The sequence below is a fragment of the Diplotaxodon limnothrissa genome, linkage group LG15 (assembly GCF_057381915.1).
Source record: "Diplotaxodon limnothrissa isolate DT_005_m linkage group LG15, D_limnothrissa_male_GT1.1, whole genome shotgun sequence".
NCBI classification, from domain to species: domain Eukaryota; kingdom Metazoa; phylum Chordata; class Actinopteri; order Cichliformes; family Cichlidae; genus Diplotaxodon; species Diplotaxodon limnothrissa.
Genome location: NC_140610.1, coordinates 13,189,540 through 13,204,652, shown reverse-complemented (window position 1 = coordinate 13,204,652; position 15,113 = coordinate 13,189,540). Strand labels below are relative to the sequence as shown.

The following is a 15,113-nucleotide window of genomic DNA, read 5'->3' as shown; positions in this document are numbered from 1 at the left end:
AACAGCTAGGCTCGATTAATATTGGAATAGAAAGTTATCTGTATGGGTTGACTGATCCATGTGCAAGTTCACTTGCATGCGCAGCTTTTAGCAGTAGCACAGCTTGAATTCTTACGAAACAAAACAGCACGGATACGAGAGATTTGTTCCTGATTTTGGATGCACACAGCTTTGCACTCAGACTCTCTCTTGCAAGCCTGTTTCTCCTTCTGTGTCTGAAGAAGTCATCTTTGTCTTAGTTGTGTGTGTGTGTGTGTGTGTGTGTGTGTGTGTGTGTGTGTGTGTGTGTGTGTGTGTGTGTGTGTGTGTGTGATGTGCGTGGGTGTGTATTTGCATGCGCGTGTGTGTGCGTATATGTTCTTGGCAGGCGCACTTGCTCTGTAGCTTTAGGACGCCGTGTCCTGGAACTCGGGTTGATAAAACCCAGCAGGGATGTCCTGTGTTGTCCCAGAGCAAAGACTACACACGCTGTTCTGAGCTATAATGAACAACATGTTGGTTAATGTACAGCTACATATGTCTCGCAAACTCATGTTTCTTTGTGTGCTGATGTCAGAAATAAGATTTTTTTATTGCTTCTTCCGGGATGTATCCCTGACCCCACCAGTTGCTCTGTGTTTGTGTGTACGCGCTCGTTTGTGTGCCCCAGTACTGATAAAAACACACTGACCCAGTGAAGCCTAGGCAAGGTAACATGACTAACCATTACGTTTGCATGATCTACATTGATTGGTCGTTTGAAGTGGGATGGGTGAGCCAACTCCCCCCGACTCAGGCAAAGTGATTGGAGGAAATGTCAGAGTAAACAAGGAGCTCTTTGAGCATGGGGCCTTACACATTATTCAGTTAAAAAAAGACAGAAAAGAGAGCGAAGGAGACGAATCGGAAGCGGTGAGAAAGAGAGAGAGGTTAATATTACATTAGTAAGGCATTTGTGATGTCAGTAGCTTCTTATCTATCTTTAATCGGGTCACAATTGTGGAAAACAGCATTTGTGCATTTTTGTTGCTCCCGTTTACATTGTGATATGTGAATCAGGTTTTAAAGTTGTTTTAAAGATGTAAGTTTTTTTGTCAAAATTAAATTTTTTACCTTAAATGACACTTAAGTTTTGTTTGTGTGTGCCTTAGTTAACCGAATTAACAAACTGTACAAAGGAACTAGAAGCACATTGAGGATCCTACCAGTAAGCACCAGATCCCTCTTCAGCACACACACACATAAAGGAAACTTAAACACACACACAAACTCGGAGAGACACCCAGCCTCTGGCCAGGAAACGCACATATGATTGAAGAGAATGGAATGTTCTGTCTGAGGTCCAGAGCTCAGGGCAGCTGGAACCTGGGCCGAGTGTATGTGTGTGTGTTTATGTGAGCGTGTGTGTGTTTGTGAAGGGTCACAGTATAAATAATCGTCCCCTCTCGGGGAGTGTTAGCACAGACCAGCAGGGCAGTTTATTTATAATCCGCCATCTACGTGTCAAAGACCTGCGTGTCGTCTTCACCTCTGTCTGACGTTACCTGGCTACGCTTTCAGTGCTCTCTGCCACATCTTACACACTCAGATTAGCTGTTCATGCGAGAATGTGTGTTTTATATATATGTTTGCACAAATGACTTTTTTTTTTTTTACACATGACTCTCCTCAATTCGTCCAAGTTGTTACATAACATCACATGACCCAGAACCAGAAGGATGGATAGTAGTGAGTTCTACATTACATTATCTTGCACTCCTCAAAAGCCAAATTCCATCCATCCATCCATCCATCCATCCATTTTTTGCCCTTTTTCTGGCTTTCCCCGTGCACCTCTTCCAGTTCTTCCAAGGGAACACTGTCCAGCCAAGTTATGCAGTCTCACCACGTGTCCTGGATCTGCCCTACAGTCTACTCATGCTCAAAACTCCTACCATTCAGAAGGAGTCTTGCTAGAATGCCCTCAAGATGCTGCTTGTATCTGAGATTTCTTTTGGGGGTTTTTTTTGGTTGCGATACAAAGCTAATGGCTGTAGTTGAGAGTAGGAATGCAGATCAACTTCTGATGCCACAACAGTCTGTCCGTCCTCCCCCTCCACTCTCCTGTCACTAATGAACCGTAGCCTCAAACCTGGAGGTACTAATTCTCATTCCCACCACAGTCACCTGCGAACCACCCCGGTGCGAGCTGGCGATCACTGCTTGATGAACCCAAAAGAACCACATCATCTGCAAAAAAGCAGAGATGTGATCCCAAGGCCACCAAAGTGGAAAGCCTCCACTGCTTGGCTAGGCTTAGAAAGTTTTTCCATAAAAGTTGTGAACAGGATAGGTGTCAAAGGATAGCCCTGGTGGAGTCCAGCAGCCATGAGGTTCGACTCAGACTTGCTGCAAAGCACTTTTGAGTAAGTGACTTCTTAAAGTCTGCACTGGCATCCACTTTTACTGCAAATTTTGCACAACAAAGTAAAGTGCCAGTAAATGCACCACTCTGCAAATACAGCTTGCTAACAAGCTGCAATTTTAAATAATAGAAACCCAGTAAATTCATGCAGTAAGAATGAATAGGATCGTTATAGAAAGGTTAGTGTAAATCATAAGCATAGCAGAATTGTAAGAGAACAGAGGAATCATAAAAACTATGACGTTCAGAGTTATCATATCTAAGACCTCTTTGTCCCTTGCGTTTGCCTCAGAAACATTTTATGGTCATATCTGTTGTACATTTGCCAGCAAGCTGTCTACCACCTGTTTGCACAAATGTAATCTTATTTGCACTCTGTAAAGACGCCAAACTTCAGGGGAAGCCAAGACGTATTATAAGCTTGTCCATATATCACTCCTTGATCTTAAATAGTAGCTAAATTTGTGATAGTTGTACACTTGACCCTGCAGCAGTCTCTGTTGACACTGGTGTCAGATCAGTGCTGGTTTACATAATGGCTGATAAAGTTGTATTTGTCTAGGGCTCTCGAAAACATGCACAGTGTACCAGTTGATGGTTAAGTACACCATAGGTGTGAGGCTCAGGTCACGCAGTTTGTCCAATCAGGGAGGTGGAAGCAGGACAAAAGGGGTGGAGTTGTAAGATGTATGGGGTGAAAAGTGCAACCTCAAAGCACCTTTGACTCAGTGCTCTCTAATGACTCCATGACATTATAACCTCATGACACAACTCTTTCCTGCACACATGAAACGCTGCGCCCTCCTTGCCCCCTCACACCTTTTTCACCTTCACATGAACACTCTCTTGTGTCCACACTTCTCTCAAACGAACACAGAGTACAAGGCAAAGTGAAACTGACCCAGTTCATACATTGGAGTTTAAATATGTACTGTAGCTGGGTGATGAAATACACTTGCAACACCACGTAGACCCTCCCTTTTCTGTACTGCCTGGCTACATAAAGCACATTCACTCCACCAATCACCACTGCTACTGCAAGAACCAATTACAAAGCGCTCCCAGGATCGTTTGAACCAATCAGAGAAATCTGCTTTTAAATGACTTTTCGGTCGTTTCTTTCTTTGCATTTTAAACACGACATTTTGCCTATACATCAGTCTAAATTTCCCGAGTGCACTTACAATCCCCTTGTTTGTTTAAAAACTTCATTGTGCCTATAACACACCTGCACCTCCGGCAAATCAGTTTTGCATAAATGCAAAAATACTCTATGCATTCACTGACACACCTTCAAAAATTTGAGGATTGAGCGAAAGCAGGGAGGGAGATTCCTAGCGTGGTTGCTGACAGTGATTAATTGTTCCCACATGTTGCTGACAGACAAAAAGGCCTATGTGTTCCTAAGTTTTAGCTGCAGCTGGTGCACACACACACACACACACACACACCCGGCTGGGGCCTGTCTCACCAAGCAAATTCAACTTTATCTGGCTACTCTGAGTTAGTTGGCTTTTAAACCTGGATAACCGGTCTGCCAAACAGTTGATAGCTGAACCTGCATTATCTAGGTGAGCAGAGGTGAGTCAGAGAAAACATCATTAGAAAGAGCACTTTATTTTAAATATCAAATCAGATGTTGGTGCAATCTGTGTCTGTTATCAGTTTCATTGGCAAAAATTAAATGATTAAAGCTTCTCGAGCCACACTTATGCCTGTCTAAATATAAAGCTATGGCTAACTTGGAGGTTCGTTTAGCTCAGGAGTGTTTAAATTGCTAGGATGGCTCTTTGTGAGGCTAACAAAATCTGCAAGCACAACTGAATCACAATTATAATTCAAGTTTTTGTCGTCGCTGCCAACGTTCCACTCTTTGTGCCGTGTAAAGATAATCATAGTCTGGCTGTCACGTCCTATTTAACCAACAGGTATGAGAGTAATACGGATGCTAAAGTAACTCTCAACAATGCTAAACTGTCAAACTACATCTTTGAAGAAGTATTTTTTTTCTTTTCAAGAAATGAAAAGCAAGGTTGAGTTAAAAAAAAAATCAATTTGTCTGCCTTTGTAACAGGGCCCTCCTGTTAAACTTCAAGTCTCAGAAATTAAAGCTCACCTGAGAGAGAAATAAGAGGAGGTCTGAAGAAAGAAAGAATTTAAAAAGAAAAAAGTCCCAAAAGTTACCTGGATAGTATCAGCAGTTTCATTTTTGTTGCTGTTTGTAGGTGTGTATGTGCGTTATTTAGCTGCCGTGGCTGCATAGTAGGAGCTATGATTCAGAGCTGCTGTCTCAGCGAGCTGTTTTTATTAATGGGCTTCGGGAATACCCCAAAGGAGCTACAGCAGTATGTATACAGTACTCAGCTCACACTGTGAGTTTACCATGTTCACACATAAATTCTTAACGTGCAAATTTGCAGCAAATGAAACAACTTTAATAGTTTGGGGGTGGTAACCATCAGGCACATTTAAAAATAAATCAATAAAAGGAAGTCGCCTCAAAGTAAGAGAATAGTTCCAAGAAAGAGCTGTAATGATATTATCACGTTTTTGAAATCTACTCTCAGGCTACATTAAGTCTTTTGACATAGATTCAACAAGGTGCTGGAAACATTCCTCAGAGATTTTGGTCCATATTTACATGATAGCGTCACACAGTCATTTCAGATATGTAGGCTGCACATCCATGATGTCAATCCCACGTCACACCTGACAGGAACAAGACATTTTTTGCATTTTCTCTTTTTCAGGCCATTTTCTGTAAACCCTAGACATGATTGTGTGGGAAAATCCCAGCATATGATTGGCTAATTCGATATTTGCACTAACAATCAGTTGAACTGATGTACTTAAAGAAGTGGCCAGTGAGTGCATGTCAGTAATGACGGGAAATTTAAGCTTAAGATGGGCAGGAGGAGGTGGGTTTTAAATTTAAGCTCCAGGACTTTGGATTGGGCTCACCATATGTGTCTTAAGAGTTTTTCTTATGTTTTATATTGAGTTTAATGAACTCATGGAAATTTCAACGATATGCTGGGTGTGTCATTAAATGCAGTAGAAGAATCACAGGAGACAGAAATGAGATGTTGTGGTTTGCACGACAGGCTAAATGTCTGCAAGAAATGCAAAGTAAAAAATGTTTTAAACGGTTAAAAGGTCAGGCCACCAAAATCATAAAACAACATACTTTCCATGTACTAAACCGCAGGCAGTGCTGCATCTATGCACAGTTCGGATTGTGGTGCTCAAGGCAAATTTAAAAAAAAAAAAACACGGAAAACTGTGTCTAGGAAATCCTTGAAATCTCCAGAATAAAAGTGGTGATCAGTGCAGTTTGTGAGGAAGAGTATGTGGGAGGGCTTGCTTCTACTAGTTTATCACACATTGTACTGACAGCATGCACATTATTCATTCTTTCATCTTGTAATCATCATGTTCTTATCCTCCCTTTCACATGGATCCAAATTTTCTCGTCCATGCTGTGGTTGCAGATGCCCTGCTTGCTTTTATCACTTGCCCGTCACACAAAGTTATGAAATATCACACTTGACATTTGAAGGAAACGAGCAATGGCACAAAAAAAGAGATGCATTAAACAAGTGGCTTTCGAGGGAGAAGGACTGATGAAGTATCGGGCGCTGGCAGGTGAATGTTTACACCAGCTGGATAAAGAAACTCTGTTTTTTAAGAAATTCTCCTATTATTCATCCCGCCAAAGTTTTTATTTTTCCTTTACAAAGCCGATCCCCTGCCATTATTTATAACTTCTTGGCAGATGGAAACATTTATGTACGTGTGTGTTCTGTAATAAAGCAGCAATACGTCATGCCTCGAGAGATGCCGGCAGAGGATAAACACTGGTCTCTCTAGTATTTATTCCCCTCTTACCTCACTGCAGAATACACGGTGCACAATTGAGAAATATGTTTGCACCATCATTCATGATTCTATGCAATGCATAGCAAGGGTCGGAAGAAGCATATGCTCCAACAGAAACAAGTTTTTGCATAACAGTTGCAAACCATTTAAGAGCGTTTTCATATAACTATCACAACCGCACCCATAGTACACGCTCAAATATGCATACACTCACACAGGGTCATGGGTTCAGTTTGGCCCCAGAGATCTTTCTCTGCCAACGCAGCATTCAGAAATGTAACTTAAACCCATTCTCTCTCCTCTCTGACTGAACTGCCTTTGACCAGAATAACAGTCCTGACCAAATTGCCTGTAAACTGTTGCCTGGTAAAGACGGTGCTGCTTCGTGGAAAACAATATTGTGATTCCCACAAAAACAAGAAGATGTTGGTTCTCGCTGATTTGAACCCAGAAGTCTGTTCCGTCTTTATGAGTAAAAATATACATAAGAGGTAAAAGGAGAGGGGAAAATTGCGTGCATGTTGTGGATGGCGGTTGGGTTGTTTATATGGGAGGATATAGCATAGCCCCAGAGTCCCACAGGGCCCATAAGAGCTATGTGTTTGTGAAACAACAGAAACTGCGGAAGAAGGAGGGGATGTGGAAAAAGAAGGAGACTGAGGCAAAATAATTAATTCAGCAAAGCCTGCAATAAATTGAGAAGACGGGGAAAGTGTAATTAATGCTAGAGGCAAGGTTATAAACATATAAGTTAGTGATCCAGAACAGAATTATTTTTCATTAAAATGCATGTTTTTTTTAAGACTCCTAATGGTGTTACTGTGAGTTGAAATTTGAGACTATGGCTGTGTGTACACATTGTTATCCTGTCATAAAAAGATCCATGAAATGATGTCCTGTTATGTAACCAGATGGCGGTGTGTGTGTTGTGTGGGAGCATGTGTGCGATGGCCGGAAAGGGGGGGTGGATGTCCAGATGGATAAGAACATGTTTGTAATTTAGGGATCAAGTTTGAGTTTCAAGTCTTAAATTACTGCTTTTACACAATGCAATCCTCAGTTTAAGCTGCATTATTTAATTATTGAAAAGAGTACTGAAGTGAACAGACTTCTCTAAAGTAAAAAAGGCATGTGAATCTTTGCTATTGTGCAAATGGAAACTCATAATGACACACATGAATAAAACTTGCAAGACCTCTTGTTTAAATAGTATCCCAGTTTTATCAAGCTGTGTTATCTGTTACTGGCCTTTGACTCTTATCTTGTGGTTTAACTATAACCCAAGCCATTGCATCCAAAAGAAGCCAATCTGACTCTCTCAGTCTTTTGTGTTCTGAAACTACTAGAAATATCAGATAGTCACCTCAGTATCACCTGTTCTTAGTTTGGCTAACATAATCATTCTGACACTTCTACACTTCTAACATGAAGTTTAATAAGTACACCACTTTTACCATGCACAATTTTCAAGGTTATGGACAGATAACAGGCTGAAGTTACACATGAACTCCAGGAGGATCAGATCTACACAAGCAGTGAAGTTGCCTTTTGTCCTATGTGGCACATGACAACATTACGGTGATGGGAGATGCATGAAAAAAGATGTGCAGAAGGACCCATGATGGCATGGGTCCTTCTGCATATTACTGGCTCTATTTATAAAAAAGGATGGGTTGTACACGACACAGACTTTGTACTGTTAAGCTGGTAGGGTAAAGAGTGTTTAATGTTAGATGCAACTGAGTTTGACATTTGCGTTTCTGGGTAATGTCTAGAAAACCTCTGGGCTGCAGTGCACGTGTGAAAGTAGCTCGACAATGATTGCTAGTGTGGTGAAAGTCTCTGCACAATGTGAAGCACGAACAAATGTACGCCTGCTAACTATTAATGCTAACATAGCACCAAGACAACAAGCATTTCAACAGGGTTGTTATGTAGTCATTTGGGCCTTTAATGCGCGCGTACGTCTCTGTGTCGTGAATGAAACTCTTGATCACTGGCAGGGACTGTCATGTGAAAAAGTTGCCCCACAGTGGGCCTTTTGGCCTCTCACAAGAAAAGAGCTCAGAGCTGATCAATACACACCAGCCAAGACAAACAGTCACACGCAAACACACATGATCTGACATATAGAGGCTCTTTGTATGTGTCATTCATTATTGAGGAGGCTTGATTTTTAGAACACTGTCTCTCTCTTTTCTCTTTTATGCCCACAACACAAAAGCTACAGCGGGAACAATGCAGACATCAGTGCTAAGTGGTGCACAATGTTAATGTGAGCCTGTCTATATTTAGTGGATCAACAATTGAAACAATAGGCTTTTGCTGTTTGTACGTCTAGTCACTGAGAAGAACTGTTTACGTGACTGCAGAATGAGCGTTCGTGGGTGGTTTATGGATCAGTGTTGTTGAACTTAATGAGAGGTTTTCATTGAATATTGCACTGGCAAAAAGAAGAATGGATACAAATCCATACTGGTGACAGGCATAGTTTGAGTAATTGTCGCAAAAAGTATTTTCCACACAGCACTCAGCTGAGTCTTCTTCTCTGTTTTGTGTTACAGAATTCCATCCGACACAACTTATCCCTCCACAGTCGTTTCATCCGCGTCCAAAATGAGGGAACAGGAAAGAGTTCTTGGTGGATGATCAATCCAGAAGGAGGAAAGGGTGGTAAGGCTCCACGGCGCCGGGCAGTCTCCATGGACAACAGCAACAAGTACACCAAGTCCGCCCGCGGCCGTGCTGCCAAGAAGAAGGCAGCCCTGCAGGCTGCAGCTGCTGCAGCTGGTGAAGGTGGTGCGGACAGTCCTTCAGGTCTCTCTAAGTGGCCTGGAAGCCCGACCTCACGCAGCAGCGAGGAGCTGGATGCTTGGACAGACTTCCGCTCTCGCACAAACTCCAATGCCAGCACAGTGAGTGGCCGCCTCTCACCTATTCTGGCCAACCCCGAGCTAGACGAGGTGCCTGATGACGAGCCGCCTCTCTCGCCTATGCTCTACTCCAGTCCTGGCAGAACACTGTCTCCTGGGAACGCCAAGACGAATGGGAAGGCTGTGCCGACTGAGCTGCCCCGTTTGGCAGACCTGGCGGGTACAATGAATCTGAATGATGGACTCACAGATGACATAATGGATGAGTTCCTGGAGAACATCAGCATGGTGCCAACCACTTCCAGCCAGACTGCACCAAATGGTTCCTCAGGTTTCAGTTTTGGGTCCAAACCCAATGGGATAGCCTCACCTTCCTCCACTTCCTCTCCATCATCCAATTCTTCTTCTAATGGAAGTGCTAGCTACAGTAACTCCATCTTCGGCCCCCACACGGCGGGCTCCTCTCTGCGTTCGTCCCCCATGCAGACCATCCAGGAGAACAAGCAAACGTCCTTCTCCAGCATCAGCACGACCCGCTTTGGCACCCAGACACTGCAAGACTTGCTCAACTCTGACAGTCACAACCATAGTGATGTAATGATGACCCAGTCAGATCCATTGATGTCACAGGCCAGTGCAGCTGCCCTCGTTTCCCAGAACTCCCGCCGTGGCCTCATGCTCCGCAATGATCCTGTCATGACTTTTGGGACAACTGGAGGACTTCAAAGCAACCAACAAGAGATGCTGCGAAGTAACAACCACAATCACAGCTCTCTGAGGTCTATAAATGGAGGCTTGAACCTAGTGAATGAGGCTAACACTCTGGCTAATGCCAAACAGCAGCTCCTGCTCTCACCCCTGGGAGGAAATGGGTCTTCCTCCATGCAGATTGACACCTCAATCTTCCTGAGTGGGACAGTTAGCAGCAATGGAGGGAACTATCAGGATCGTTTCCCCACAGATCTGGACCTGGACATATTCAATGGCAGCCTGGAATGCGACATGGACTCCATCATCAGGAACGATCTTATGGATGCAGATGGCCTGGATTTTAACTTTGACTCTCTTGCCAACATGAATGGAGTCAGCAACTTCACAAACACCAAGCAGACCTCTCAGAGCTGGGTACCCGGCTGAGAGGGTGGGAGCAGAGCAGGTATGTAAATTGAAGTGTTGTTTGTTTTGAAGTATCTAATGGGGAATTTGATGTATGAGCTAATTAGTTTGTTTGTTTTTTTCCTGAAAAAAACTCTGTAAAATTTGGTCTAGTACACGTCATGCTCACAGTAGGGTTGTAGAGTTATTTGTGTCATGAATAGAGACAGCCTTAGACAAAAGCACTAAGATGATGTGATAATAACAGGAGTCAAGAAAGGACTTCACAGAACAAAATTACTGGGGTTTTTTCTTTATTGAACCACTTCGACCTTAATTGTTCTTCCTAAATCACATTGACACAATAAAAAAAACTTCTCCAGCAGTTTTTTTCCTTACATGTTACATGTTTTTAATAAGGATGTGGACTGCATATACATTTTGGGGAAATAATTATTTGACCCCCTGCTGAATTTGTAAGTTTGCTCACTTATAAAGAAATAAGCAGTGTCTATTTTAAAGGTTGTTTCAATTGATTGACAGAGAAAGAATATCACCCATAAAAGTTATAAATTGATCTACTTGTCATGAGTGAAATAAGTATTTGGTCTGTAAAAGATGAAAATAGCTGCCATGATGTTGTGACATTGAAGATATTGTTTCGCAGCTTTGAATTGGGAATTTTGGCCATTATCATCAATTTTTTTAAAATCCTGTAGTCGTGAGTGAGGGTTGAATATGATCAAGAACCCAGTAAAGCTGCATAATCAAACAGTAGCAACTTGTCTACCACAAGGAAGACTTGCCCAGATACATTCCCTTCATTTGTTTCAATTTATTGTTACCATTTATGAAATGAACATCATGCTTAATTAAATATGACTGAGACCATAAATTCACCAGCAAAACGTTTACTGAGGTCTTAATTAGAGTGAGAAGAAGTAATTTTCCCATAAACTTCAATTGAGGATTCTCCAGTGATGTCATGATGTCATGTGCACACTGCTGAAGAAATGTCAGTCAACCACTGGTTTCTTGGGTTTCTAGGAAGTATGTGATGAGGACTTGATCAGGAATAATTCATATATTCAATAATTCATATTCAAATGCATGTATTATGAAACATATGCAGAAGTGGTAGCTTTAAGCACCTAACTTGCAGCTGCAAATAACCAGCAGTGAACAGAAATTTGTTGTTAATATGAGCCAGTGACATTTGCCAATCTACTTATTCAAAAATGTGACTTAAAACCTTGAGAAGGGAAAAGATTTTCATTCTTACGAACACAAAAAGATAATCATATCTTTTTCATTCCAGGTCTGACCTGTGTGGTGCAAGAGAAGATCAGACACACAACATCCTTTTTGCCAAACCTGCCATCAGCACAATGTAAAATAACCAACCCTGTGTTTACAGAAGAAGACTTCCTCTTGAGAGCTTTACCTTCGCTCCCACACTGGTGAACCATGAACGATCCTGCAGACTCGAGAGATGTTGCGCATGAGCCCTCAAAGCTTCTTGTGAAACGACAACAGCAAAAACGAAAGCTACATCTAACAATCACAAGAAACTCACAAATCTTAGAATTATGCAATTTTCCTTTGACGCCCAGTCTGCTGATATCAAAGAGACACTGCTTATCAAAAAGGGGTCTTCAGGTGGAAATTGAGGACTAAATGGCAAGCAAAGAATCGAAGGAGAGCATGGTGCAGTTTTTCCCACTGAAGTGTAAAGAGAAAAAAAAAACAAGACATGTTGTGGTGTAAATCAGATCCAGTGGTTTCCTGAGACGTGTAATACTGAAAAAGAAATTCCCACTGTTCTAAGTAATTTTAAATGTCATATGTTGTTGTTGTTGTTTTTTGAGTTCCTGTTTTATCATATTTGTTTCTTAATCAAAAATGTCTGTAGAGAAAGAGTCATTGTACTGGTGAAATGAAAAGGTGGAAATGGGAGTGTCATACTCACTGAGTGGCCACTTATTCAGTCCATGTGTAGACAAACTGAAACGTTGCCCCAGATTGCGAAATCTCCAAAACCCCAGAAGTTTAAATTCCTCAATTTAACACAATGCACTTGCTGTTTTCTATATTATATGATGCATGACTTTGAAATAACAGCAGCATACTGAGGGTTATATTATGATTAGATGATTGCTACAGCTTTTGTTTTATCCTTGTATATATCAAAAGACTAGAGGAAGAAAACTTCTGGTACAGAATAGTGCAGGGCAGGTAAAAATTCAAGAGGGAAAAGATCTTGTATGTCTTCTCATTGCTTTCCTAACTTCTGGTGAGTTCTGTTGAGGTCATTTATCACAGCATTCGATGTAGCCAAAACAAAAACCTGTGTCCTAGGGTTGTGAACATTTCCACACCACAACAGGTGCTATATAAACAGTGTTGAATCCTGTCCTGCGAGGAAGCTGTGCATATTTTCTGTTCTTTTTTTTTTCCTGTTTTTACCCAAAACCCACAGAAGCCTAGAGCTGCGGCCACTTGTAGCATGATAAGTTTGAGCAAAGGGAGAAGGTTGTTGTCTTTTTTTTTTCTTTTATAGGCTCATTCCTCTAGAAGCCATTTGTTTCTTGATTAAAACAATAAGCTATCTCTGTATATTGCCAAATTACTTGAAATAAACAGTAGGATATGCTGGCAGCCAAATGACAGCACACACATTTATGCACACACTTAAAATACACACACACACACACACACACACACACACACACACACACACGGGGGAAAAAAAAAAAAGCAAAAAATAGCAGGGATCCATGTTAAGCTCTGCTGGTTTCTTGTCGTGAGATTGTGGGGCTTGTTATGCATATACAGAATCACTCAGGGGGTGAGGAAGGAAGGCTTTCCATTTAAGAAACGTCAAGCCACAGTCGAGTAGTATTTTAACGTTTCTTGGGGGGAAAACATATTTTCTTTGTGTTTCTGAACTTGTAACCTGTGAACTTTTGGCCACCAGGATGAAGAATTAGAAGGACGATAAATGTCAGGATTATTACTTCACACAGTCTGTTGTTTTTTGGTTTTGTTGTCATAGCTTTTTTCTCCTCTTGTTTGACTCTTGACACACACACACACACACACACACACAGATCCCCTCGTGGACACGCCTGGTGCTCCTGCAGGTGACTTCCTGTATCTCCTAAATACATGTTAACGTGTGTACGTGTTTATTGATGGAGTTTTATTTCAACTGAATTAATCTCACGAGGGTTTGTAGCTCCTCGCGGTGCATACAGAACAGCCGACTGTATGCATGTATGTATTTATGCATTATGAACCGTGTGAAATGCATATTTACTCGCTGTATGTCCTTATATGCTCATGTAGTACTTGACCCTTGGGGTTTGTCATACCTCTGAATTTGAAGAAATAGCAAATACATCATGCGCCGGGTAGGGAGGGAAAACTGTTACCAGCAATTTTAATTGTTGAACCAGATTTTGGAAATGGTGGAAGGCACCATTGTTGTAGCATCTGGAGACCCCTTCTCCATTTGGGGGCAGTGACATGAAGTGTATTCCCTGTCATGTATATCAGTGTACAGATTCGTGTATATCTCTTTGAAGCTAAGGAAGGAAGGAGGAGTGGGTGTGCATGGTTGGCTAGAATGGTCTGTTGTACTAACTGAGGTTTAGCGCATGAGCTAGCTGGACCTTTCTCAACCTGAGAGGAACACTGTGTTTTTAGTGCTAAAACACTCTGTTCCTTTTTAAAAAATTAAAAAATAAAAAAGTAATAATCAGGGCTTAAAGAGGAGCACTTGCACCATCCTCCGATATTATTATTATTATTATTACAAACCCATTACACTGACGTAGTGAAAATGTCAGCAAGCTGGAATTACCAACACCTTGCTACATCTAAAATTTCCAGAACACTATCTGTCTTTTCTGTTGTCAGGGGGACTCCTGAGCCATCACCTGAACTGTTAAGCATTTGAATTCATCTACACTGTCTGTACTTAAAATTACTTACTCCTGTGAAGACGACAGGCAAAGTGAAATCCGGGGAACGCAGTCATCTTTGAAAAGAGCTCTTATCAATTTGGGAAATATCAAATCTAAAAGGCGTTCCTAACATTATGTGCACTCGGCTCGGTGTAAAAATGCATCGACTCTTTGGGAGGGTAGTTTTCTCGTAGTCATAGCTGAGCAGGCCTTTCACAAAACCACTGCTTCATTCAGGCACAGATGACCTCCTCTCATGCTCGACACACACGCGCAGAACAAAATATGCTGGTTTAAAGCTGAGAAAAGCAAAAATAGACACATACCACTAGAAACCTTAATCACCTCTTGGACATTTTCTTTATATTATCTTCTTATGAGTCCTTCCATCCTTGTTAAGAAGCCCAGGCCAGCTCCCTTTCATACACACTCTGAACTTTTCCCTTTGAACTTTTGCTCTTTATTAATCTTGCTTATTCTCAACTTAATGTTAGTGGGTATTTTCCTGTGTATTACATTTTGAATTTTGAAGTTTGTATAAGAAATAGTGCGCATGTAAATAAAGCTTGGTGAGGCTCCACACACTCTCTGTGTCCTTGTCTTCACTTAATTTTCAGAAGAGAAGATTAGAAGTTCATATATTTCACAAGTGATGTGCAGAAGAAGATTTTCTATTGACAGTTCATATTGCCCAGTAGGAATTTTCAGCACAGGAAGGAAAGCGCTATAGCTCTTGCTTTGCTCGCCTTGCACACGCTGTATATTCACAAGTGTGTGTTTGTGTGCTGGAGCACGAGTGCATGAACAAATTTGACCGTGCACTCCCTCCAGAACATAAATCTCTTCCTCGTGTCAGTCTGGGTGGATCAAAACAGCTCCATGTTGTACTCCAGTTCTTGGAAGTAATCTTGCACA

The 15,113-nt window shown here is 41.6% G+C and overlaps 1 protein-coding gene across 1 annotated transcript in view; it reads left to right on the top strand.

The window, feature by feature from the left end:
• foxo3b (forkhead box O3b) overlaps positions 1 to 12,952 on the top strand; it is a 43,019-nt gene extending 30,067 nt beyond the window's left edge. Inside the window, exons 3-4 of the mRNA XM_085372482.1 lie at positions 8,827 to 10,291; positions 11,549 to 12,952. Of these exons, the coding sequence (XP_085228608.1) occupies positions 8,827 to 10,272 (1,446 nt within the window). The 3' untranslated portion in view covers positions 10,273 to 10,291; positions 11,549 to 12,952. The remainder of the gene's footprint in view (positions 1 to 8,826; positions 10,292 to 11,548) is intronic.
• The last annotated feature ends 2,161 nt before the right edge of the window (positions 12,953 to 15,113 follow it).